At 39.6% G+C, this 27,484-nt stretch overlaps 1 protein-coding gene across 4 annotated transcripts in view; it reads left to right on the top strand.

The window, feature by feature from the left end:
* NCKAP1 (NCK associated protein 1) overlaps positions 1 to 26,741 on the top strand; it is a 47,593-nt gene extending 20,852 nt beyond the window's left edge. For all 4 annotated transcript variants that reach the window (XM_083406644.1, XM_083406643.1, XM_083406642.1 and 1 more), the window contains exons 9-32: positions 1,168 to 1,216; positions 3,305 to 3,461; positions 3,983 to 4,039; positions 5,311 to 5,407; positions 5,539 to 5,645; positions 7,485 to 7,617; positions 8,889 to 8,970; positions 9,662 to 9,720; positions 11,856 to 12,001; positions 12,774 to 12,906; positions 13,525 to 13,644; positions 14,105 to 14,244; positions 15,104 to 15,235; positions 16,786 to 17,004; positions 17,509 to 17,639; positions 17,984 to 18,081; positions 19,538 to 19,631; positions 20,471 to 20,553; positions 21,444 to 21,524; positions 22,264 to 22,357; positions 23,540 to 23,656; positions 24,862 to 24,971; positions 25,421 to 25,510; positions 25,798 to 26,741. In XM_083406644.1, the coding sequence (XP_083262770.1) occupies positions 1,168 to 1,216; positions 3,305 to 3,461; positions 3,983 to 4,039; positions 5,311 to 5,407; positions 5,539 to 5,645; positions 7,485 to 7,617; positions 8,889 to 8,970; positions 9,662 to 9,720; positions 11,856 to 12,001; positions 12,774 to 12,906; positions 13,525 to 13,644; positions 14,105 to 14,244; positions 15,104 to 15,235; positions 16,786 to 17,004; positions 17,509 to 17,639; positions 17,984 to 18,081; positions 19,538 to 19,631; positions 20,471 to 20,553; positions 21,444 to 21,524; positions 22,264 to 22,357; positions 23,540 to 23,656; positions 24,862 to 24,971; positions 25,421 to 25,510; positions 25,798 to 25,914 (2,646 nt within the window). In that variant the 3' untranslated portion in view covers positions 25,915 to 26,741. The remainder of the gene's footprint in view (positions 1 to 1,167; positions 1,217 to 3,304; positions 3,462 to 3,982; positions 4,040 to 5,310; positions 5,408 to 5,538; positions 5,646 to 7,484; positions 7,618 to 8,888; positions 8,971 to 9,661; positions 9,721 to 11,855; positions 12,002 to 12,773; positions 12,907 to 13,524; positions 13,645 to 14,104; positions 14,245 to 15,103; positions 15,236 to 16,785; positions 17,005 to 17,508; positions 17,640 to 17,983; positions 18,082 to 19,537; positions 19,632 to 20,470; positions 20,554 to 21,443; positions 21,525 to 22,263; positions 22,358 to 23,539; positions 23,657 to 24,861; positions 24,972 to 25,420; positions 25,511 to 25,797) is intronic.
* The last annotated feature ends 743 nt before the right edge of the window (positions 26,742 to 27,484 follow it).

Genomic DNA, 27,484 nt, shown 5'->3' with positions numbered 1-27,484 from the left:
TTATAATGAGGCAAGACTCCCCCCGAAGGAACAAGTGTGCATTTTGGGGGTACTTCTGGATCTACTGTTACTCAAGGCACAAGTGGCCTCAATGGCCCACAGTGCGTTCCATCAGCATCAGCTGGTGGCCCAGATATGACCCTAACTTTTGCTGTTTGCACTCTAGTAACCTTTAGATTAATTACTGCCATGTGTGTTATATGTGGGGCAGCTGATGAAGATGGTTTAGAAACTGCAGCTAGCACTGAATTTGGCAGCCAGATTTCTGACTCTGATCTGAGTGTCTAGCACTAATTCTGTCACAACTGTGCCAGTTACAATTATTTTCCAAACTCAATTCAGAGTTACGTTTTTGATATATAAAACCGTATGCAGCTCAGGACCCCAATACCTCAGGGGTTACCTCTGCTCATATGAACCTACCTGAACTTCATTCACCATCAGAGACCCTTCTTCATTTGCCTTCTCTGAGGGACGTGTGGAAGGTGACAGAACAAGAAGTGGAGTCATAAGTCATAATGGATATGGGCAACTTTGTCCTCAAAGTGTCTTGCAAACGTGTTGCAGCATTATACCAAAGGTTCTGTTGCATCTGCCCCTGGGCCAGATTTCCAAAGCTCTGCTGAATGACACTGAGAAGATGCAGAAGAATAGTTCCTTCACCACAGAGTAGGCCCAATAATAGTCTCTTGCTAGTGTTTGAATAACCTTCCCATGAGTTTTACTCTACCTGTCCTCCAGCTGTCTTCCCACTGCCTCTAAGCCAGAGTGAGTAACAAGTGGATCTCAGATCATTTAAGGTCATTTTGATCTGTGCCTCATCAGGCTGCTAGGTCATAGCATAGATTGTCCATTTGTTCTTGGAACCAAAAAGATGTACCATAAGCTCCTAGAGTTAGAACTGTGCCCAGCATATGGACCATGCCTTTCCAGGGTGTGCCCACACAAAGGATCAGGAAGAGTTGGTTTAGAGCAAACGTGGAGAAGCCCTGAAAGTGTACTTTAAACCCTTTTGTAACCCTGAAGCAGCCCTTCCCTAAATAAATGATTTCACTTAGAGAGCTGTTATTATTTCATCAGCCTTGTTTAAAATATTGTACCCAGAGCTCATGTATTAACTAGATTGCAATGTGTCATTTTCTGATGACAGCTTGTTTTTACAAACAGATGCCATGCGAATACCTGTCTCTGGATGCAATGGAGAAGTGGATCATATGTAAGTTTGATGTTCTACTGAAGTGCTTCCTGTTTCTTTACAGCTGTTTTCATGTATAATGGAGCCACGAGGTCAGTTCAGATGTAACAGTGCCCACCTCTTAGCCATGGTTAAGGGAGCAGGAGCATTCATTCTGTCTCCCAAGGCCCAGTCTTCATATGTGCAAAATGCACTCGTAGCTTAAACTATTGCTAACCAACATAATTGTAACCAAGGTTTGGTCTTTATCAGGATTCTTTAACAATTTTCAAACCCGGTTTTAAAACAAACTGCTTAGCAATAACCATGGCTAGCATTGGTATTGACTTATCTATTAGCTTAGTGAAGACACTGGGCGGGAGTGTGCAGGGAGCTCATATACGGGAGCTAGGCTGAGGCTATTCTGATCTCATTATCCCATTAATAAAAGGCAATGTTACAATTGTGTAAGCTCTAAGTTCTGAGGTATTGGAATTTTGTAAGCATGTTCCAGAGCTAAGCACTTCTAATTCCATTGGTATCAACGGGGAAGTAATAGAACTTTAAACTGCTTAACTTTGGCTGGATTGTGTCCTGTGGGTGAGATCAAACATCACATCAGCAGATGCAATTGGACTTGTCCCTTCTCTTTTCCCACCCATCAAAAATGTTCTGACAAGTTCTCCTAAATCTCCAGAGGAGTTTTTGAAGGGTGGGAGCAAGAGCTGCAGGGTGGAGAAGAGAAAGACTCCTTTGCATGTGATAAAGTTCTTTGTGCAAGTTGACACCATTGGCTGTTTTGTTACTGTATTTGGCCTGTTCAAGAGTACTTATACATGCTGTAGAATTTCATTTTGCAGCATGAATAAATGCAGATGATATGCTAGAAAAAAGATATACTATTTATGGGTAAAATGCACAAACACTGTTTTGCTATCGTATCCAGTAGGGCTGGACCTGAGCCTCTCTTTCAAAAATTGCTTCCCATGTTGATGTTGCAAATTTATAATCAGATTTATCAGCATTTCTTTCTACTGTGCATTTTCTATATTAAGCCTTTATTCCTAAATTGATTATTGTGAGCTTTGGACTTACGTTAGGATACTTGGGCAGCATCCAAACATTTCCACTGGCACAAGCACTTTTGCCACACAGTGGAGCTTCCTTTACTCATACATCCCTCATGTGTCCCCTTCCTAATATATTCTGGGTTCCCCCACCCTCTGGAGAAGATTCAGATAGTGGGAAAGGAGAGGGCAGGGAAATTCCGCTGCACAGCCAAAAGCTCTTGTCCTAATGGAACTGTTTAGCTGACTACAGTCTATTGACTGTTGAATGACAAGTAGGTTGAGGATTTACCTGTTAGTTGCACTAAAATAAATCTATGGGGAAGACCACACATGTGACAGAGCAATCTCACTTGCATGCAGAAGCTCCTTTCTGTCTCCTGCCAGTCACCTTGTTGGGCTAGATGGACCAATGGTTTAACTCATTATAAGCTTCCCATGTTCCTATAAAATGGTGGTTCCCAAACCTCCCCCCCCATGGACCCCTTGAAAATTGCTGAGGATCTTAGTGGAGCACTTAATGATTTTTCAGCTTGTTATAGTAATTGTAATGCACTATGCTAGATGCTGTATGATTTTTAATTGTGTTTTTAGTGCTGCTTATTTCTTCTTAGATTTTAGAATTAGATTTTATTGCATTCCATGGAATTATAGTACAGGGGAATCCCCACTTACATGGGGGTTCCATTTTGGGCCAGCCGTGCACATCACCAGGATGTGCGTAAGTGAGGATTACCCCGTTTCATTTCTGGACCTGTTCCTCCCCCTTTTTGCACTGTTTCTGGCGTGTGTGTCAGCGGGAGTGCACATGCTGATTGCATTCAAGTGGGGAGACTCCTATACAGTTAAACGCAATATAAGAAATAGGACAAAGAATTAAAACCATTAAAAATCAATATGAATATTGAATACAATGGGATGTGTCATCTATCTTCAACTACAAATCCACTGAATGCTGCAGACCACCTTAATGAAGCTTGTGGACCACTGGTGGTACAGACAACAGTTTGAATTTGTCACCATGAGTTTTACATAATGCTGATTTCTCTTTCTCTTTTCAAAGTTGGGTTTATTTTGTGCCATGGAGTCCTGAACAGTGATGCAACTGCTTTGACCCTTTGGAAGCTTGCTCTTCAAAGCAGTTCTTGCTTGGCTCTGTTTCGGGATGAAGTTTTCCATATTCACAAAGCTGCAGAAGACTTGTTTGTAAACATAAGAGGGTACGGTTTTTGAAATATAGATATAGATTAGATTTTATTGCATTCGCTATATATATGCATATAGTGGCAAATGAGAGATAGATGAACAAAAGAAGTCTTGTGGAATTCAGTGATATCTAGGGTTGAAATTGAGAAAGCAGCAGCATCTTGCATATGCTTTCCCTCCTTTTACTTTCCTCCACATAAAATACCCCACATAAAATACTTTCCTTTACCCAGGTTCTTCATTGTGCTTGAATTGGGGTTTTTTACACCTAATTCTTGGAGCTGCTTTAAATTTAAACTTTGCTTTTGGTTGCATGCCTTTCAACTTTGTTCAGAAATTGAAGCCTAGCTCCACATTCACTTATTCATTAGTCTGAGATGGCATTTGATCTAAATACAGGACCTTAACTGACCCGTTGGGAAGCCTTTTTCCAGGAACTGGTTAGTGAAAGGAAAGTTGCTCTTTCTGATGCAATTGTAGAGAAATGGGAAGTCTTTATCACCAATATGTTTATACATTTTGTTTACACTTGCAGCTATAACAAACGTATTAACGACATACGAGAGTGCAAGGAAGCTGCTGTATCACATGCGTAAGTGTACTGTAAAATATGCTTTTATAAAATACTACTAATTATGTGTTTTAGTATTTAGCCAAATTATACAACTCTGTCAGCAATGCTGAAAGATAGTTGCTTAAAAGTACCTCATGGCAAACAGAAAAATCTCCTGCTTGTTTTGGGTAGAGAATTGCCAGTTTCTCTTTCCTCATCTGCTGCTCCTACATACTTGGAAGGTCCATCTCTCTGTAGCTGGTTTTGCTTCCTGTTCACCAGCTGCATCTTTCAATCCAAGCCTATATTTTATACAATAAATTCCACTCTGTGTTCCCTTATGTTGGGAATGGAGAACTTCAGGACCAGGGGCCAAATGTGTCTCTCCAGACCCCTATCTGGCCCTTTGGACCCTCTCAAGGTCACCCCCCCCCCAAATGCCACATCCCTTGCAGTTCTGCTTTGCACTCTTCTTGCCTGACTGGAACATGTCCTTGAACTCTGGTAATGCTGCTTGGATGGAGGGCAGAGTGGTTGCTCTGTGTAGCTTACTGTACAATGAAAAAATTCATATTAAGTACTCTGCCCGCTTTGACCTCTGGCCCCATCCACTATGAGTGTGTGGCTCATGGAAGATTGCCCAGAAGATAATTCAACCCTGGGATGAAAATCATTTCCCACCTTTGCCTTACATAGAGTTGTATAGCTGGAAGGGACCCTAAGGATCATCAAATCCAACCCCCTGCAATGCAGTTGTCCCATACAGGGATCGAACCTGCAACCTTGGTGTTATCAGCACCACCTTCTGACCAACTGAGCTCTCGAAGCATGATTGGTCTGATCTTGGATATTATTATTTAGTACAGGGGTGGCAAATATGTGACCATCCAGGTATTACTGGACTACAACTCCCATTATCCATGACTGTGGGTCATGCTGTCTGGGGCTGCTAAGAGCTGGAGTCCCAAAAAAATCAGGAGAGCCACATGCTTCCCACCTCTTTTCTCAGACCAGCTTGCTGCATACATTACATAAAAGTCAGAGGCAATGTTCCAGCCAATATAAAAAAACTGTCAAAAACAGATTTTACATAACTGTTTTCTTTAAATCTTTATTTCCACTGGTAACATGAAAATGTAATGGCCTCACAAATGTATTAAAACTTGATGTTAAGGAGCAGTATGAGAGGTGGTTCTTAAACACCATTTTTAATTGAGAATGGACTGCCATGGACCCTAAGCACAATTTGAAATGATTTGTGAAATATAGTATATTGGTGATTAATTGCAGTATTTGTATTCTGAAAACAGTGGTTCAATGCACAGAGAAAGACGCAAATTTTTACGGTCTGCACTGAAAGAACTAGCTACTGTCCTGTCAGATCAGCCAGGACTGTTGGGTCCCAAGGTAAGTAAGCTTAGTAAGTAGGAGGGAAATTATTTACGGGCACAATCCACAAAGTTCATTTCCATTTGCTGTACATTCACTTATAATATCTGCAAAGGGAAACATTTTAATGTGTGTTTGGTTTTTTCCAGGCACTTTTCGTCTTTATGGCATTATCGTTTGCTCGTGATGAAATTATTTGGCTTCTACGACATGCAGATAACATGCCAAAGAAGAGTGCAGATGATTTCATAGATAAGTACGTTTCATATCTGGTATATTTTAAAATTCAGATTTCTTGCATGATATGGAACCCGCTGTTGCCAAAGCACTTTGGTATAGTGTACTACTACTTGTTTTTCTTCTTATTCTTCAGGCATATTGTGGTCTTGATTGCATTGATATATGGAGGCTCTTTCCTTGACTTGGTTGATGACTGTTATTCCTAGATATGTTAAAATAATGTTTCCTTTCGCTGCTGTGGGATTCGAAAACAAAATTTCATTAAGATACATTTGTGAGTGTAATGAATGCAAAGCCATTCAGTTCAGAATAATGTGCTGGAATTCATATAGCAAAGGTCTCGTGTGTATCTAGCCACGTCCCCATACTCAGCTCCTTTAAACAGTCAGCATGCATTGGGCAGGGTAGTGATGAAAAATGCCGCATTGGCCTTAGTCCAGAGAGCTTACGTAGAAGCTTCCCTAAAAAGATTTCAAACATTTTCTTTGATTCTTCACACGCCTGCTGTTACATTGTAGGCCTGCCTTGAAAGGACATTTAAAGTGCAGTCCTATACACGTCTACTTAAAAGTAAGCCCCATTTAATTCAGTGGTATTCACTCTCAGAAATGTGTGTATAGGAGTGCAGGCTAAGTCTTAAAAGCAGCTTATCATTCCTGTGTGTTTGTGTGTTCAGATCACAAACAAAAGCTGTGCTGAGCGTGCAACAGTTAGTTGCATAACTCTCTAGTCTAGATTGTAACCATTTCCAAAGGGATAACTTTTAGTCTGTTTCAGCAAAAGCAGCAAAGTCTTGTGACTCCCCAAAGTACATCCAATAATTGGGGGGTAGTTTCCTGGTGTAAATATGAAGCAAGTTGTACAGTCACTTTTTCTAAATAAATAAAAAAATTGTCCAGTAGCACATTAGAGACCAGCTAAGTTTGTTCTGGGTATAAGCTTTCGTGTGCATGCACACTTCTTCAGATACTTACCTGAATCTAGATTCATTTTTCTGTCCTTGCAAATTGTGTCTGTATTGAAACTTCACTTTTATATATTAACAAATAGTTGAATGCCTTTTTTCCCCAATCAGCATGTGGTTCTTCACATACATAAAGTTCCATAACTGATTTACGTTTACAAAATGTAGAAAATCCTGATATCACAACAAAATAAACGAGTAGTGGCAGGCCTTTAATAGTTGCCCAAGCTTGGTCTGCTAAGATAATACCTTCAAGATCAGTTTGGCGATAGTACTCCAGGATCCTGGAGGAGTGTTGCCTTCTCTTGTGGCTGTTCAGCACCCAGCAATCTGCTCCCCAAAACAACACATACTTTTCTAATCAGAGCAATGTAAGAGGATGTGTGCGGTGCACTTTTATTGATTGTCAGTTCTAGAGGATCAACAGGAACATTTGTCCCATAGGTTGTTTTCAAAAATGTTTCTTTTGAACTTCAAAGCATGTTGTGACCCAGCCCTTAACATTTTCTGCAAGTAGCTTCCCACTGGGCTTGAAAACAAGAGTGGTGATGTCAGCAAAACCATCCCTCTTTGTTTTCTTACTTCCACCGCTTCGCCCCCCCTCTTCCAAATATATCTTTTAATAGCTGTTTTCCTTAATTATGTGGGCTCACTGGGGCAAAGCTAGAGAGCTTTTTCAGTAATAAAGCGAATGTGTTTATTTACTTAATTATGGCCTTCCACATGTAGTTTCCCTGCTAGCGTTCTCTCTATCTCACTGAAAACTTGGGTATACTTAAGTAGCAAATAACCATGATTTAAGGACCAATAAAATGAGAATTTCACACCACTTGACATTTTTCACACATGCTTACATTAGTCAACATTCTTTGTTTCTCTTTCGTTCCTAAGGCACATAGCAGAGCTGATTTTCTACATGGAAGAGCTCAGGGCACATGTACGAAAATATGGCCCAGTTATGCAAAGATACTATGTGCAGTACCTATCGGGCTTTGATGCTGTTGTCTTAAATGAACTTGTGCAGGTAAGCGGTGGGGATATTGCTATAAAAAGGTTACAAGTACTGACTTGTTGATTTTCATCCTGAGTGAAGAAATGCTAAGAAGTTAAAATACCTTTTAAAGTATCCTGTAAGGTGTGAACTTCTGTTAGGCAACCCGAAGTCTAAAACAGGATATACAGGTTCCATAGAACCTACATATTTTGTACAGACACCAGTCAATCACAGATACATAGTTACTATCAATCACTGAAAAATGACTATTTTACTTTTTCATTGCCCACTAGATGGAGCTCAGATTTTATACTATACAACACATCCGCGTAGATGTTCAACATTTAAACTAGTAGTCATCCTGTAGGGATAAAGCTGCTTGTATTGGGGAGGAAATAATCTTTTTGTTAATTTTCAATAGCATGTAGTTAAGATGACATTGTAATGAGGGAAGGCTGTTTGAAAACAAAATGGAATCAATCACCAACCAGTGTCTCTTCTCTGTAGTTCTCAGCCCCTTTAATTGTGTACATTATAGCATTTGTTTATTACATCTGAATGGGCAGGGGAACTCTTTAAAATGGTCTTGCTTTCACAAATAAATATTCAGGCTCCTATTGTACACCGCTCATATCTTCCATTATTTTGGACTACTGCTAAAAATGTGCTAAATTCTTAATTCCCTGTATTGAGAAACAAATAACAAGCATTATAGGCTTGGTGGATTAAGTGACATTAGGTGGATTAATTGACTTTGGCACCCGTGAAATAATGCTAACCCCACTTCGCAACCCTATGTCAGAAAAACAGTTTCCATACTTTAATTGCCCAAGTGGAAGTCTGAAAGTTTGTGGGGTGATTTTGAGGTGGTGCAGGGAGAGAAAGCAGGCTCTCTGTATACAGCTGTCCTTCTCATGTACTTCACACTCAGTACTCTCTCATACATAAACTATGTGCATTTTAGTCCTACGTGTGCTCCACTGGCACCACTCACTATTTATCCCGCTACTTTTTAAATTTATGTCCTTATATTTATATCCCACGTTTCTTTCATTGTGGAGCCTGTGTGCTATTCAGACAGCGATAAGGCCCAGACCTACTTAAGTGGTGACCTCATGTGCCTTCATGCCATAACCTGTGATCTCATACATAGACAAGCACTAGGCTGAGGTCCAGATGGAGCTGCACAGAAGTTTCCTGCCAGCCACATATCCGTTGATGTGTTCTCCACTTTATTGTGATGCAGTGATAATTGTGTAGCTGGCAAAATAACAGTAGTGTCCTGGTTTCTGATTTTTTAGAATCTTTCAGTATGCCCTGAAGATGAGTCCATCATTATGTCCTCTTTTGTAAACACCATGACCTCCTTAAGTGTGAAGCAAGGTAAGTTATGTATATGTAAGCCATGAACTTAAACTATGTCTGCCATAGCAAAATTGGAAATAGTGTGTCTTAAGTGGGTAACATGAAGGTCCTGCAGATTTTGTTGGGTCGACTCTCAGCACCTCCCTACAGCTTGGGCAATAGCAGGGAAGGTGGAACTTACAGTCCAAGACAATCTGCTGCCTTAGAGAGTACTAATTCCTGTACATATTGTGGATAGATATGTAACATTCAGATCCTCTGTGCATTTCTGCATATAGAGGACACTGCCATGTTCATGAGAGTTGCTCTTGCTGCCTTCTTCTGCTGAATTGCTTGTGAATTGCTGCCTTCTTCTGCTGACCTTTGGAAACCCTACATTTGCTATCCATTGGCTTGTGAAAAACTAAGGTTGCAATCCTATATATACTTACATGGGAGTTAATCCCATTAAGTTCAGAATGGACTGGACTGTAAGGCATGTATACTTTTGAGACCGTAATCCTACACATGCTTACCTTGGGAATAAATTATACTAAAAAGCGTTAGTCTTTCTTCTGAGTAAATACACATAAGACTGCTCTGTAAATAAGATACGCATGCCAGCTCTCCCCACCCCTCCATTTTTAGTTGACTTTAAATATGTGTTTTTAAGTGGGTGAAACATTTGTCCAAATGGTTTTTTCATATTTTGTTTTTCCACATGTTGCAGTTGAAGATGGGGAGGTATTTGACTTCAGAGGAATGAGGCTCGATTGGTTTAGATTACAGGTAAGAATTACTTTTGTGCACTCTTCAAAGCAATATTGCTTTCCCTGTGTTAAAGAGTAGATCAGGTTTAAATCAAAGTGATTTAAAATAATTGATTTAAATATTTGAGTTCACATTTTGAAATTCATGTATTCCCAGACAGGCATTCAGGAAGGGAATGGTTCACAGTATGAGCAGGGTGTTTTTCATAAACAAACAAACAAACAAACAAAACAGCTAAAAGGAGGATAAAGCCAAGATCATGGTGGAGAAAAATATGTAGGCTGACTAGTTTTGAGTAAATTCAGTAGTAGACTACCATTGCTTTTGCTACTGCCCATAATATGAATGATGCAAAGTTGTAAAGAAGGATAGATTACCGTATTTTTCGCCCTATAGGACACACTTTTTCCTCTCCAGAAATGAAGGGGAAATGTGTGTGCATCCTATGGGGCGAATGCAGGCTTTCGCTGAAGCCTGGAGAGTGAGAGGGGTCGGTGGGCACTGACCCCTCTCGCTCTCCAGGCTTCAGGAAGCTCTGCGCAACCCTTGGGAGACCGTCTCGAAGACGCGCGGGCTCCGAAGGGTCACGCAGAGCTGCCTGCGCTCCCGGGGGTCGCTCAGCTCTGCGCAACCTTACGGAGCCCGGCGCGAAGCCGTACCAGACTCTGAAGGGTTGCGCAGAGCTGCCTGCACTCCCGGGCGTCGCTCAGCTCTGCGCGACCCTACGGAGCCCGGCGCGAAGCTGCACGGGGCTCCGAAGGGTCACGCAGAGCTGCCTGCATTCCGAAACCTGGGGCGTGTCTCCCTAGGCTTGTGGATAGCAGGCTGTTCTGGGGGCTGGGGTCGGGGGAAGCTCGGGCTTCCCCCGTGCCTGGGGGAAATTTTTTTTTCTTCTTTATTTCCTCCCCATAAAAACTAGGTGCGTCTAATGGGGCGAAAAATACGGTAATTCATATGTGTTGTTCAGAAAAGGCAGGCATTGTGAAAAGGAGATGAAATATTCAAAAAAAAAAAAAACTATGCTGCTTTTACTTTTTAAAGTAGAATAGCACATGAAATACCTGAAGTAGCATATATCAATGTACAAATTTAATCTGAATTGAAAACTTTTTCATAGGATAAACTTCAGCAGACGTTTTCACACATACCCCCATTGTTCAAAGCAGGAGCACAGAATTACATCAAACAGTTTCAGGAAGCGTGAAATAGAGTGATAAGGATAGAAGAGAGGTCTGTAATAACAAAGCTGTACGGCCAAATCAGAGTTGAGAAGGTTATGTCCTGTTCTTCAACACTTTATTACACATACTCAAAGAGAACCTTTGTAGAAAGGTCACATTGCCAGACACTAAGCCAGTCATTTTTCTTAGAAGTTGGTTAGGAGATAATGTAAAAGGCCTGGTTTTCCTCAGTTGTTCAAAGAAGTTGTAAAGGCAAACAAGAGTTGGAAGAACATACATTCCTGTTTATGCAATGCTGGATTTAAGTTTGTTTTTAAAACAAAAAACAAAAAACCCACCTTCCAAAAATAAGACAATATGGTATATGCTTCAAGCTCTGTTTTTTGAAATTGGGCCCAGTAAATCTTTGGCTACAAACTAAGAGGAATTTTTGAACAACCAGCCCTTTTCAAGTAACATCTGCAGCAGTAGCAAAAGAGTATGGCATTACTATGCCCTGATATTGTTTTGGTCCTAGTAGGGTGCCACTATGAAAATATTTACCTTTTCTTCAAAAACATTATAAGCAGGTTTTGTCTATAAATATGAATTTGACTCTTAAGTACAAGTAAAGCAACTGAAAAATAAGGCTTGCTTAGTGAATCCTCAAATAACCTCTTTTGTGGATCTGTACATTTTTTAAAGTCCCAGTTTCAAGAGTGAGCAAAGCCTCAGCATGTTCCAAAAGTAGATATATAGGAGTAAGGCAGCTTAGAATGGGTTGTATTATAAACTTGACTTGCCCCAAGCAAATTAGAGCAAGCTACAGTGCTACAGTGTGTGTGTGTGTGTGTGTGTGTGTGTGTGTGTGTGTATGTGTGTAGATTTTGCTCATTTTAATAAAACTAATGCTTGCATTCAAATGAAGGCAGATTTTTAGATGAGAATTAGAACCTGGATAATGTGAATTGTTACTTTTTTATGTGCCAACAGGCCTATACTAGTGTATCTAAAGCTTCGCTTGGCCTCGCAGACCACAGAGAACTTGGAAAGATGATGAACACAATCATTTTCCACACAAAAATGGTAGATTCCTTGGTGGAGATGTTGGTGGAAACATCTGATCTTTCTATATTTTGGTACGTTGTATAATTTCATTCTAAAGCTTTCTCGTGGTTGTGATTTTTGTCTGTTTTGCTCTTGGGGAAGAGCCAATGTGCAGTCAGCTGGAGACTGTCTTGTTTTCTCGGGTCTCCTTCTACAGCAGCAGCAAGATAACATATTCTGTACAAAAGAAAATTACAAATACCTGTCTCTAGGATTTCTGTGAAGGGAAGGTGCAAATTATGAAGTGCTGTGAATGTTTAAAATGCAGTGGGAGTAAGCTTAATGGAACTCAGTTGGGACTTCTGAGTAGATGTGTTTAGGATTGCCTGGTTAGTAAGTTCTACATGCTGTAGAGGGTAGAAGTGAGTAATCCTAACCTATGCTGGGTCTTACTAGTCCTTTTGGAAATTTTAGAAGCAGCTTATACTACCTCTAAGGGTAACTTGGGGGTAGCATAATCCAACACTTTGCACCCCCCATTAATTTCACCGCCCCCCATCAAGCCATTGATTTTGCTGTGCTACAGTGCACGTAGTGGGAGGTTTAAATAATACATTCTTTCCCCCCCTGCTTTCAGTTCCCTTGGTAATGTAAAGTACCATGAGTGCAACTCTTTTATTATTAGGATGTGGTACAAGTTCATGTAATTGCTCAAGTTCAGTGATTGTGTGGACATGGGATAAAATGGCTGGCATTTGAAATTTTTCATATGCTTAGTTGCATCTGTTAAATGTTTTTTTGTTTTGTTTTTTCGTAATTACTTTCTCCCAGTGGAATGAAAACTTAACCTGTGTTTCTGAACAGTTTCTATAGCCGTGCTTTTGAGAAGATGTTTCAGCAGTGTTTGGAACTGCCCTCTCAGTCCAGATACTCCATTGCATTCCCGCTGCTTTGCACTCACTTTATGAGCTGCACCCACGAGCTGTGCCCAGAAGAGGTAAAGAACCCATAATCTTCTCTTTGATATTGGTTTTCACAAGAAGAGAGTAAGGTAGAGAAACATAAGTAAATTGGGAACATGGGATAGAGAAGTGTGGCAAGTAAGTTGAAATTTACACCTACAAAAACTTGTTTCTTAACTCTGGTTTTTTAGGGAGCCACATTTGATTAAGTGGACATTTTAAGTTGTATACACAATGAACAGTATCCAGTGCTCCTGTTCTGCTAGTGCAAGGGATGTGCAGATACAGAAGTGAAAGTTTCCCTTTCACCTTTCCCCTGCAGCCCCCTGTGCACCTTCAAAATCAGCTCCGGAAGGACCTTCCAGAAAAAGGGGCATAGGGGGAGAAGAAGAAACTGAAGTCCTGTGGTGCCATCAAAGCTCTGCTAAAGCAGCTTTGGATACATTTATTTTTTTTAAAGCAAGCTTTTTGGATCTTCAGCAAATAGATTTAGATAACTTCTGGTTGTGAGGCTTGATTTATTGCTGTTGCATGGTTCATTGTTTAAATGAACTTAGTGCAAGCATGTTTCATTGATAATGATTTTTTAAAAATGTTTTTAAGCACTATGGCAACAATTTAGAAAAACAAGGTTTCTGTTTTTATCTTGATAGAGACATCACATTGGGGACCGTAGTCTTTCCCTTTGTAACATGTTCCTGGATGAAATGGCTAAGCAGGCTCGGAACCTTATCACAGATATTTGCACTGAGCAATGTACTCTAAGTGACCAGGTGAGAATTTAATTTTAGTCCCATTACCCTGCTGTGGCAAAGCTTCTGTATGAGTTACTGAAATAATGCACATTCTTTGTTTAGTCCCTGCTTCCATTTCCCTCCCTTTTTTATTTTCCTTGGGTTCATTTTTAGTTTGCAAGCCCCTTGGTGTAGAGTCATCACATAAATGTGCCATCTCCTTTGTTCTTAAAATATGATAAAGTTTTCCATAAGGTTCTAATAAAGTTTTGCTTATAATATTTGTAATAGAAGGCTGTTCTTCTCCTGTTCTTAACTAGAAGGAATAGTAACTACATTGAAATCACTTGAGTTGGTATCGAGTAGTTTGCAAGTATTTGGTATATTGGAAACAAAATGAACAGTTTAAAATCGAAATGCGAAGTTTGATCTATTTAATGGTGATTGGTTTTTGTGAACTGCAGTTCTATTTTGAAACTAACTGCATTTTTTCTTTAAGTTGCTGCCAAAGCATTGTGCCAAAACCATCAGTCAAGCAGTGAATAAAAAGTCAAAAAAACAGACGGGTAAGAAAGGAGAACCAGAAAGAGAAAAACCAGGAGTAGAAAGCATGAGAAAAAACAGGCTGGTGGTGACCAAGTGAGTCTTTTTCATCCTTATCTTCTCTTTTAAATGTTGCTTAACAGGCAGTCTAACTTCTTGAACCAATTCACTGTCATTTTGTAGATGTATTTTAAAAAATGCTCTTGTGGGTCATATCCAGTTGATGTCATCTGCTGACAGGAAGGCATCAGGCAGTGGAACAATAAGAAAGGAGGTTTCCATCAGTGGCTTCCTCCGAATCTGCTGCAGACTGGGAATTCCTAGAAAATATATCCCTCCCAATTTCACTGACTGGTACCTTCTATCAGTAGAGAAACACCAATGGATGCCATCCTATGTGTTTATATAAAAATATGTCATGCATTCCTATCCTGCAAAACAAACTTACCTTTATGAACAGTAATCTTTTTCTGCATTCCCATTCAGCATGCTAAAAAAAAAGGGAGGGGGGTGAGGTATAATAATCCTGTCTTGTACAGTGGTACCTCAGGTTAAGTACTTAATTTGTTCCAGAGGTCCATTCTTAACCTGAAACTGTTCTTAACCTGAAGCACCACTTTAGCTAATGGGGCCTCCTGCTGCTGCCGCGCCGCCAGAGCCCGATTTCTGTTCTTATCCTGAAGCAAAGTTCTTAACCTGAAGCACTATTTCTGGGTTAGCGGAGTGTATGTAACCTGAAGCATATGTAACCTGAGGTACCACTGTACGTATATGACCTATGCCATTGTTTTTAGCACAGGCAAGGGTACTATATGGCTGTGCTTTAAAATAGCTTATATATCCTTACCCATCTTTAATGTTTTTTGGGTTGAGGTGGAAGGGGGCTGTAATAGTTATGGCTTTGCTTATGTGGCTTACACGTTTGTGTGCATATTTTTTGTTTTGTCTTTTGCAGTCTAGACAAACTGCACACGGCACTTTCTGAGCTCTGCTTCTCAATCAATTACGTTCCAAACATGATTGTGTGGGAACACACCTTTACCCCAAGGGAATACTTAACATCACACCTGGAAATCCGTTTTACCAAGTAAGTGGCACCAACTTGCACATTTGATACTTAGTTGTCTTGAGTACTTTTAAGAATACTTTAACCTGCTTTTCATCATATAATCCTATTAACACAAAATTTCCCCAGTGATAGAGGAGGTGGAACAATGTAGCCCTAAAATCAGTTTAAAACTTCATGAAGTCACCCAGAGCTCCTCATTGCAGCTGCAAACTTAAAATGAATGTCTGGTCTGAGCAAAGTTATATATTGTACTAATATCAAACTCCACAGTCTCTGTGTGTCGTCTGATAGTTTTCAACCACACAACAAAAGGTTTATTCTGGCACTTCCTTTGTACCATGGCAGATGCTTTTTTTAGTGTTCCTCCTTCCACAGTGTCAAGATCATATGAGGGACTACCATGTTATGGCCTATGCTTGTGATGTTGCTCAAATGGTGTGGGAGCAGATGCCACACTGCAAAGGGAGCTCTGTTCGATTCAAGTATTTAAAAAGCAATTGTGCACTAAAGAGTCAGCAGTGCTGGATTCCCAAAAAACAGACCATTCTGCCATTAAAAATATGGTTAGTTTAGTAGCCCATATAAACATGTCTTTGCTATTTATATCGTGACTATTTCTCAGTGTGGGTGGGTTGGTTGCTGCTGTGCCATTTTTATTTTTGTTATGTGACAGTTTCTGATAGAAATCTCTGAAAGCATGCTTGTGTCAGGGGCAAGCTTGTAAAAATAACTAGCAATGTTCTTTCAGCATTGAGACTTATTTGCTAGAACTTAATAAAAGCATTCATTTTAAAAAATTTATTCTCGTCCAACATAACCAAATAATTAATCTTGAGCTGACATTGCTCTTCTTTTTCTTTTGCTCCAACTTCCATCCAGCCTAGTGGTTGCCCATACATAACAGTTTCAACCTGCTAGTTTCAAAATCCCCAAAATTGAAGGAATCAATACTATTTTATAAAAAGAAAAATTGTGCATGCAGAATTCAAATTACGTACATGCAAAGTTGGTGAGTGGGAGATGGAAAATGAAAGATTCATATCCTGCTAGTATGTGGGAGCTTTTCATATATTGCCCTTGCCATTATCTGATTTAATAAGCAAATAGTAGACTTGCATCTCAAGAAGAGGAACAGATAGGAAATAAGAATTTTAAAATTTCTCACAGCTGTAACTGTTAGGACTAAATTGGTACAAATTTCAAACAGCAAATCTGCCTTTTATACAGGGGTCAAATAGATAGCAATACTGTAGTTCAATATAAGGTTTCTGAATTTCCCTCCATACATCTTTCTGTACTATGGCTGTGGGAAGTAGCTTTCTTCAGCTCCAGTTTGCAGCTTTCTAACACCCAGCTGCAGTGTGCTTTCTCTCTATGTTGGCAATATTCAGCAAAGTCAGAGTAGACAACAGATAATGTCAGAAAAGTACAGGTGCCTCTTGGTGCAAATTTATCCCAAATGGTCAGTTAACATGCCAGTGGAGTGATGGCTCTCCTTGATATTAGGCAGGACATAGCGCTCATGGTTCACTTCAGTAGCATGCTAATAACTTTCTTTCTTTTCGAAGGTCAATTGTTGGCATGACTATGTATAATCAAGCAACACAAGAGATCGCAAAACCTTCTGAGTTGTTAACAAGTGTGAGAGCCTACATGACAGTACTCCAATCAATAGAAAATTATGTACAGATTGACATCACAAGAGTGTTTAATAACGTCCTCCTTCAACAAACCCAGCACTTAGATAGTCATGGGGAGCCAACCATTACCAGTCTGTACACAAATTGGTAAGAATCTGAGATTTCATCCTGTACCCCTTTTGCTTTGTGAGATAAAAGTTTTCATGCAGAAAAGAAAAAAAAATCTGGGAGGAGGAGAGTGCCAAGGTGAAAGTGAGGCAAATTGCAGCTTTTAATCTGAGCTGTGCCCTGCTTCCCCATGCAACTTGAAATTGAGATAATGTAAAAAAACAAAAACAAAACTGAATCGCATGCCACTTGAACAATGGAGGCCAATAAGTAACAGCGTTTAGCTTTCTATTGCATACTAAAAGCAAACTACACTTTTATTTAAAATGAAGTCGCTGACTATTCAAGGGAAACATCATTGAGGACTATGCAATTCTTAATACATGTGTGTTGATGTGGCTTTACGTGGACTTTCAAGGTCAACTCTCAGTGACAAATTCAGTGTCAATGCAGCTTTCATCAAAGTTAAGGTGGTAAATGAAATTAACAGTAAGGAATGTTTGTAGTCTACTGTGAAAATAGATAATTGTTTCTTTCGTGAAGGTATCTGGAAACCTTGCTGAGGCAAGTCAGTAATGGCCACATAGCCTATTTCCCAGCGATGAAAGCATTTGTGAACTTGCCTACTGAAAACGAACTGACATTTAATGCAGAAGAATATTCAGACATATCAGGTGAGTTTTCTCAAGGCTCAGGGTGGGTGGAAAAGCCAAGTCTCATTTTTATACCAAACTTTGGAGACAGTAAGCAGCACTACAAGTCCCCCTTGCTGCTTCTGACCCTCGCTAATATCTAGGGAGAACTAAGGCTCTTATCAGGCCTCTTGACCTCTGGTAGTACAGGCTAAGCTAGTTAAGATGGAGGGTTTGCATCCTGAGCATTTGAAATAGGATGCTGGAAATTTAAAATGTGTGAAATGCTATAGCCCTTATAGAATGAATTAATAAAATATAATGTGTTCATTAAATTAAGACAATATAATTGGTTTGCAGCAGAATAAATGCTTTTTCTTCCTCAGAAATGAGAGCCCTGTCAGAACTCCTTGGTCCATATGGCATGAAGTTCTTGAGTGAAAGTCTTATGTGGCACATTTCCTCACAGGTTGCTGAACTCAAGGTAACTTCCATTGCTTCTCTTTGGTCATTGCTTTTATAATTAAAAGCAGAAGTCGCTTTATAGCAAGAATACATGGCCTGAATCCAAAGAACTACTTTAGACTAGTCCAAGCATTTGTACTTGCTCATCAGAGTTTTGACCCTTTCCCTTTGAATGAGGAACACTCATGACATACTGCAAACAGGCGTTTCAATTCTCCTCACACAAAAAAGTCTCTTGTTATGATGTGCCATTGGTTGGAGTGACTTTTTAAACAATATATATGTCTAAACACTGCACAGAAATACTGGGGAAGATCTTTGGATCTGCTCATATGCATTCTATTTCTTTGACTTTTTTTTTTAATGTGCATGAGCCTCATAGCAGCACATAGTTTGTTTGTTCCTTGCTGTCCTGGTGCAAAACTTCAGTCATTACTTGTGTTCCTGTATGCTGCTTCTCCAGAAGAGATGACCTTGGTTTGGGGGTCTCTGAATTAGCTTATAGTTTAGCTTCTACTAACAGAAAGCATCAGGAAATGGGGAAGTGTCTCTAGCTTTGGTCAGCAGGGATAATAAACATGTGCTCCTTGGCCTAATTTTATGTGGTTAGGGGAGTCCAGCGAAAAGGATAGGGAGTTGGGGGAAGGATAGGGGAAGAAGCCAAAACAAATGGAGTGAGTAGGGAGAGGAATGCGCTTGGCAAGTGATTAATTCAGGTGTTCAGCCAGAGCAAGCTGTCCATCCTCCACGAGCCTGTTGGACAAGGAGGGAGAGATACAGAGAAGAGGGTAGTAGAATGGGGGGGGGGGAGAGAAGGGGTGGCCCACCTATCACCAGCTTGCAGCTCTTGAAAGGGAAGAGAAATCCCTTTGGGATGGGCCAGACTGAGAAACTCCTAAGTGCTGCATTGAACTCGGGCTTTCAGTTGCCTGCCCTTAGTTTACAATGAATAAATGTAAACTCGCTCAGGGTGGAGGGAGAGAAGGTTTTGATCATAGAGTTGAGACAATGATTAGGAGATTAGTCTAGACCAGTCACAGAAAGTGTGTGCCCCTTCTTTACCTTGTGAGAGATAATCATCCACATGAAAACATATGGAAGGGAAATCCTAAAGAGGAACTAAGAATGGCAAATCGTATGCAAATTGTGTCTCAGCCCCATGTTGTTTTCATTGCACATTGTGCAAGAGACATTCAAACTGTAATAATTCCATTATTCTACAGCAGCCCTGCTCAAGTTTAATGAGTTGACTGGAGCTATAAGTGCTTTGTGGAACAGAAGAGAGCCTTTATTATCACACTGTATGCTTTTTGTTTGGTGCATAGCTGGGCCTTACTTAGTATAACTAGTCAGATAATGGGAACATCTGGATTTCATGAGCTCTGCTTCCTGCTTGCCACGCTGAAATGTCCTAAAGCACCCGCTTGTTACTATACTCAGATCTATGCCTGACCTGAGATCTTGCTTCGTCTTAGAAACTTGTGGTAGAGAACGTTGAAGTGCTAACGCAAATGAGGACCAGTTTTGATAAACCAGATCAGATGGCAGCACTCTTCAAAAGATTGTCGTGTAAGTAACTAGCAAGTAGTGCTGTTTTAGTTTATGCTCCTAACTGGGAATCTGCATATAGCTTGAAGCACTGGAATTGGTGGGGGAGCATCTGCTACAGCCCCCAAAAGTGCATGCTGTCTTTTGTATAAATGTCTCCATTTTAAGGCTGTAACGTACATACATGACACAAACCTACAGATGCATATATATAAAGCTACCCACATACATATACATCCCCACTCATGTATGCATATATATATATATATATATATATATAGTCACATTAGTAGCCTTTTTCATCTATTTATGCCTTATAATGTGCGGTCTGCCTCAGAGAATCTTTTGATTTTGGAAAGATAACCTAAACGTTTTAAAACTGATACGTTGCCTACTGAGGAGCTCCTTTCGGCTGGTCGCCACATTCTCCCAGATTCTCATAATGCTCAGCCAGCAAGGAGTGAATTGGTGGATGAACGAACTATTCAATAGCTTTTGGAGCACTTTTGTAAAGGAACTAAAACTGCCTTTTGGTGCCACATGAGAAACATTATTGTGAGTCTGGTGTGCCTTTGATGCTCCCCCCCCCCTTATGATGAGTAATGTGCCAAAAAAGTTGCTTAATCAGCAGTGGTCACTTTAATTTGCTGTTAATATTAGTCTGTCTGTGGCAGATGCCATGACTGGGTGATGCCGTGACTCACGCAGACACACACACACACACACATACACACACAGAGAGAGACTGAAGCTGGTGGAGAGGCAACTATGCATGGCCTCAATCTCCCACAGACATCAAACAGGGAGGGGCAGAGAGAAAGCATTCTTGTTCCTGACATTTTCTCCTCCCCCCCCCCCAGCTGTTGATAGTGTTTTGAAGAGGATGACCATTATCGGTGTTATCTTATCTTTCCGGTCATTGGCACAAGAAGCTCTTAGAGATGTAAGTACTGCATTTGGCATTATAACTTTTGTGTTACACATTTAAGCACATGTAAGCCTAAGAATAGATAAGTAAAAGTAAAAAGTGATTAAATCGCTAAATACTAGCACATTCCAAGGCATTTAAGATTCTGTATCTGTGGGGTAGGTGAAGTAGAAGCTCCTCCCCATTACATACTCCATTCTCAGATCTATCAAAACCCCAGAATTTTTGGAACAGATGTTGGCACCGCTACAGATACAGAACCCCAAAGTGAAAATACGTTGGCTGTTACCTGACTGCAACCCACTTGTCCCATATAAAACAGCTTTATTTGCAAAAGCCGCTAAAAGTATTCACGCTAGCCACATAAAAGACAACGCTGTAGATTTTGCAGGGGATTCATTAATTTAATTTATTGTAAATGGTTGCTTACTTCTGGATCTTTCTTAATTAGGTTTTATTGGATTTGCTGGTTTTGTAAATGTATTTGTAATGGCTTTTAGTCAGATACAATAAATGATCAATTGATTGAATAAAACACAGATTGCTTGTGCTGTGGTGAAAGGATTGCAACACTAAATACGAATAATCAAATCTTAATTGAAATTAAGTGTGTTGCATACGTATGCTGAAAGAATCAAACCTTTACCATTTCACTTTTTATTTTTTTAAAAAATAAAGGAAATTGACGTACAGCTGTTTTAGACCCGAAGCAATGCAGTATTCAAAACTCTTGTTAGCCGGTGTTTTTCCACTCCTGCTGCAAGATTCTGGCATGATGCTTCCAGGCTTCTTAATGCATAAACTGAGGGGAGAGGGTAGAATAAATGCAACAAAGTCATAACATGCTGTCTTAGGAGATACAGTAGCCAAAAGTAACAATTTTGTTGCATGCCTCTTTGTCTTAGGTCTTATCATATCACATTCCTTTCCTTGTAAGTTCAATTGAAGACTTTAAGGATCACATTCCAAGAGAGACAGATATGAAGGTAATTGCTTGTGAGAATAATGGGGTTTGTTTGTTTTCAGTTCTTTCTAAAATTGTATATTATGCCAAAAGCAGGAATGTATAGACAGATGTAGCACTTGTATATATTTCTCTAAACCTCATTAAAATGAAATTAATACAGCTTCATACTTCTGTGGTTAGTTATGATTCCAGTATTTCTCTTTGGCAAACTGCTGGGAGTCACTGGTTTATACTAAAGGAGCAAGTCATAAAATAAAAAGGACACAGCATTTCAGAGGGGGTAATTCAAAAAGCGTTTCAAACAATTTAGTTTTTGAGTTGATCAGCATCCAGTCTCCTAATGGATTATGAAACCCTTTTGCACCTTAGGCCTCAGAACCTAGTCTTGGTAGACACGGTATGGCAGCTTTAATTTAATACATTATATGCTTTGGCTTAACAAAGTTTTCTGTTTGTCCAGTTTGAGAACTTGTTGGAAACTTAAAAGGTTGCTGTTGAATATGGTTTCGGAGAGTATACAAATTTTTGGCAGAGGGGCATGAGAGAGATGACAGCCAGCTAGCAGAAGTGGCGCTAATGGAGCTTTTCACTATAAGCTAGGTGTATTGCTGCCACCAAAGGTGCTTCTGTTCTTCCATGGTTCCATTCTCATGTGTAACTTAATGTGAACACTGAAAAGATTTTACAGTGTCTGCTCTGACAAATTCCACAAAATTATTCTGGCCTTTTTCACTCTGCAGTACCTTTCTGTCTCTCAGGTTGCAATGAATGTATATGAGCTCTCATCAGCTGCGGGACTGCCTTGTGAGATAGATCCTGCTCTGGTTGTAGCACTTTCTTCCCAAAAATCAGGTATGCGGCTGCATAACCTTTTTGGGTATTGGCTGTGTTTGCATGTAATGCTAAGCTTTGATATTGTTCTAAATGGAGAAACCTGAAGGATGTCAAAGAAACTATACTTGCGCACATTGAGTACCAAATATACATGTACTCTGCAAGACACTTGGATGGCTTCACATAATTTAACCAAGATGCCAAAACTGAGGGTTTGTCAGCTTAAATATCTAACAATTACATTTGTATTTGATTGAATGTTGCAGCTCTGATCTCTAGTTACATTTTCTTAGTATTTCTCAAGGTTAATAGTGATAATACTACATTGAAATGACTGCAAATGCTTTTGTTATTGATGAGTGACTGGCTCCCTCACATGCCCCCAGGAGCCAACTCCTAGGGGCCGAGGCCCCTTTGCCACACCCCCACACCCCAGTTTGTGGGAATTGCCTTTCCAGTGGTATGCATGTGCCATGTCATGTGATCAGTTATGTGGGGTGGGGCTTACCTCCCCCCCCCCCCCAGTATTTTATTCAAGTTGGCCCAGGAATGTGAAATACTGGTGTAGAAACTACTTTACAGGAGTAGCACTCATTTATGAACAGCTCTCGGTTGGTGGCCATGCTGAGCTAGTTCCTATGTGCAAACATTCTGGGCAACTCTCAAAAGGAAGCCTGAAATAACTTCGCTGACCACTGGAGTTAATTGCAATTGCAATTTGTCATTAGGTTACTATAATTAGGTTACTATAATAACCTATAAAATCTTTGAGCTATAAAATCTTTGAATAGCTGTTAGATAAATTTTCTTCTAGGAATTAAAAAAATGCATCCTATTTTTCTTAAGTTTCGTTTTCTTTCCCTGAAAATGTGTTGGGGTGTGCGACCAAGATACTCTTGGTTTATACAAAGTGATAGCTGTTATGGAAGAGTATTGGTTATGCCACACTTGGTGGAATTGGAATAATAATAATAATAATAATAATAATAATAATAATAATAATAATAATTTATTTCTACCCTGCCCATCTGACTGGGTTTCCCCAGCTACTCTAAAGTACTGATCTTTGTTAGCTCAAACCAAATAACACAGAATTTGGCTCAGAAAAATTACCAGTGCTGTGAATGGATGAAGTATTAGTTTAGGAGTTTTGAACCCATCCAGTTATAATGGATCTCCTAAATTTGTATTTATTTTCAGAAAACATTAGTCCAGAGGAAGAATATAAAATTGCCTGCCTTCTGATGGTCTTTGTGGCTGTCTCCTTACCAACTTTGGCCAGTAATGTGATGTCTCAATACAGTCCTGCCATTGAAGGTAATATTCAGACAAACTGGTGTGAAAATTTGTTCTGGGGGGAGGGGGGAAATTATATTAAATGTTCATCTGGAATATTTATTTGCTTTCATTTTATGATATTGGTGTTTGGTCTTTTTTGGTGTTGAATAGTACATCAATTTTATATCTCACAATGGTTGCTTTGAAAGAGGAAATAAAAATCTCTCACCTCAAGTCATACTTTGGTTCTAGGGATCCTTACCAAGAATGTGTTCTACCCGTTGCACATAAATGTCCTATTGATTAGGAAATGTTAAAACTTGACTGGAGGCTTTTGGGGGCACAGGAACAATGCTGAGTACTATTTGGAAGTCATATTGAAACTAGTTTTCATACTAGATATTTGCATTAGAAGCATTCATAATTCTCATATTCCTGTGCTAGTTACCATGTTGCCCCGTCTTTACTCGAATACACACACCGTTCTATTTGCACCTGGCAGGATTCAGGTCTTCAGAACAGAACTTTGGAACTGATAAATTAAGAAGAAAACCAGAAATCAGTCTTTGAAACAGATTTTGGAATAAATGTAGCCCCGCTTTATGAGTTCCCTGGAAATTGTTTGTTATGCAATTGTTGGTATAATGATTCCACGATTCCCCTTGTTTCCTATGGAAACATTTCTAATACAAGATTTGTCCCTTCTGTTTCCTCCATCTCTCCATGGTTTCTTCTTGAAATGGCTGCAGCCAATCAGCAAAAGAGATGCAATGGGGGGGGGGGTGATTTGCCCAATCTCTCCTGTCCCTGATTTGTTTCATTTTTCCTGCTTTCTGAGTCATCTGATCTCACTCCCTCCATCTTTCCATGGTTTCTGCCTAAAGATGGCTGCCACCAACAAAAAAACACAAAAAGGAAGTAAGAAAGTTGGCTGTTTGAATAAGTGAATCTGTGGAGCATATCGTGAGGTTTGGGCATATTTTTTTCAATTGTGGATAAGTGAATTTTTTGGATATTGAGTGTGCAGATAGCAGGACCTGTGTGTAATGTCTTTTACTGCATTCAAAAGGTTCGTAGAGATCTTTACTTCCTCCTTGTTAAATGAAGATTATCCATATTATATTTGAAAGTTAATCCCTTGCTAAACTTAACTCTGCTCCTATTCAAACGACACGTTCCATTCAGCTAAAATGTTCAGAGTGTGAGTGAAGCTAAAGTAATATCACAAATGTGTTTTTGTTTAGGTCACTGCAACAATATCCATTGCCTGGCCAAAGCAATCAACCAGATTGCTGCAGCTTTATTTACCATTCACAAGGGAAGCATTGAAGACCGTCTCAAAGAATTCTTGGCTGTATGTACAGTTTTTATTTTGGGCTGACCTGCTCTAGAAATCATTCATTTCCACCAAGGCTTTCAGCTGTACTGCGATGAACATTTACAACCTTAACTTTTGATTTCAAGCCAACAACATTATGGTGGCTTTTCCTATATGGTAGTGATTGCAACAATGACTGTAAAGGATTTGAGTCAATATTGCAAGCATGTGTGAACTTTGTCTTGCAGAATAACTGGTCTGATCAGGGATTCCAGTACACAAATTGAGCTATACAATTGGTCTGTCCTGTTCATTTCATTGTTGTGGAATGCTCCACATCCATAACCCCATTGCATTATCTAACATTACAGATCATGTCATGTTAAATCTTATATCTGAAATTGCATGTGTCGGGAAATTAAGATGATTTTTAAAGTGGCTTTAGATGAGTAGAAAACTTACTTGCTATTTGTGATTTTTTTTAGCTTGCATCCTCTAGTCTACTGAAAATCGGTCAGGAGACAGACAAAACCACTACAAGGAACAGAGAATCTGTTTACCTACTGCTAGACATGGTAAGCTCTCATTCCAGTGATTGTTCCAAAAGTTTTATCCTAGGTAAAAGAGGCTTTGACAAGCACTCTGTGTGGAATTCAACAAATGGTCAAAATACTGTTGGGCAGCATAGCAGAAAAATGACTTTAAGAAACAAAAATCATGAAACGCTTTTGAACCCTACTCTTTTGAGCCTCTCTGCATTTCCTTCTCCTCCCCCGCTCCTTGCTGGTAGCTTTTCATTTTAGCAGCATTGGGATTTCCACTCCTTACCAGGTTTCTGATGTGATCTCTTCTCTCACTTTAGATCGTCCAGGAGTCTCCATTCCTGACCATGGATCTTCTGGAGTCTTGCTTTCCATATGTCTTGCTCCGAAATGCATACCATGCTGTGTACAAACAAAGTGTCACATCATCTGCCTGAATATCTGCTTTAACTGGAGACAACCTAAGCACGCATCTATGTTGCCTCAGTTTTACTTGTGTAAACTGTGGAGCTGTTTTACTTTATGGCCTGGCAAAGAGTTTTGTGGATTATAAACTTTTTCCCAATGCAGTTGTATTTCTGACCAGTGGTTTCTTAATATGGTTGTACTACAATATAAGCTTGGCTGATTTTAGGTTGCACATTTTGCTGATTTGTTTCCCTTTTTATTTTAGAATAATCATAATTATGTTTAAAAAGAGAAATACTATTTCAACTATGTTTTTTTTCCATATCCAATCGTGCAGGAATCATAATGGCTTGTTTATTTCCAGGAAGAACTCTATTTAGTGATTATTTTAGTGTTCCTAGCTTTCATCTGTGTGTAAATTATTTCATATAGGGAGAGTTACAATCTGTACCTATTGTTCTTATCAGAAACAAGACTTGGATGTGCATTTCTGTGAATGACAACATTTCTACTTTTTTTTTCTTTTTGAAACACTCACCCAAATTAATGACTGATGCTATCTAATATTAAAAATTGTTGTAAGACTGCTTAGACAGCAGTCTCTTCCATACAATCTTAAACAGCAGCAAGTGGTTTTGTTTGTATAAAGCTTACATAGTGGAATTTTTTTAAGACTAATTTCCATGGTGCCCCGTTGGCATTAACACTACATTGTACCCTGCTGTATAATAAACGTTCTTAATGCATTTATCAAATGTTGATAAAATGTTAGCCCTTTAACCACTTTTTATATGTTTTAAATTTTTGAAATTCAAGTGTACCTTCCATTACATACAATAAACACTACACTGTATTACGTGCTGGTGACTTTCCTTGGGTTTTTTGCTAAGTTGACTATTGAAAATTCAGTGTTCTAAGCATCGAGCAACGTGTGTTGACTCAGTCTACAGATTGTTAAATGTGCATGTTCGACCCATTTTTGGATCTTAATAGGCTTACAAACATCTCACTGCTGCCTTGCTATCTATGTCTTTCCATATTTTTTCAACTTAGTGATGGTGGGCTGAGACATGACTTTGACAATTTTTTGGCATAGGTTCATCCAGCTATTGTCACCAAACTTGGCATGAGGGTTCCTGAGGGTGTCTGGTGTATCAGGTCCAAACTCACAAATTACACTATCCATTTAAAAACACAATATATTTTTTGGCTTCTGAAGATTGCTGTGCAGCGCCAGGCACCCTCTGTTAACATGTTATTAAAGGGAAAGGCATACCTTTTGACTCCTGCAGAATGTAATGATACTGTAGTGTCTAAATCCACTCAGATTAACTCACTTTACTGCATATTACAGAAACTGAGAGTGTACAAACATAATCTGTGAATAAAGATGAAATGACTCACTGGAAAAAAAAATCAAGTCAACATTCCTTAGGAACTAGTAGCTTGGTGGTTGTGGTTAACACACTGTCCCATAATTCCGTTCCTTCTGCCTATTCATGGTCTCACACCATCTTACCTCTCACTCCCTTTTCCAATTTGCCACACCCCAGTTCTTGTGGGGGCAAAAAAGAAAAGAAAAAAAGGTTGACGGGTAGA

Source organism: Podarcis tiliguerta (genome assembly GCF_965153285.1).
Source record: "Podarcis tiliguerta genome assembly, chromosome: 1".
NCBI classification, from domain to species: domain Eukaryota; kingdom Metazoa; phylum Chordata; class Lepidosauria; order Squamata; family Lacertidae; genus Podarcis; species Podarcis tiliguerta.
The sequence above is the reverse complement of the archived record's forward strand: the minus strand, read 5'-3'. Positions and strand labels throughout refer to the sequence as shown.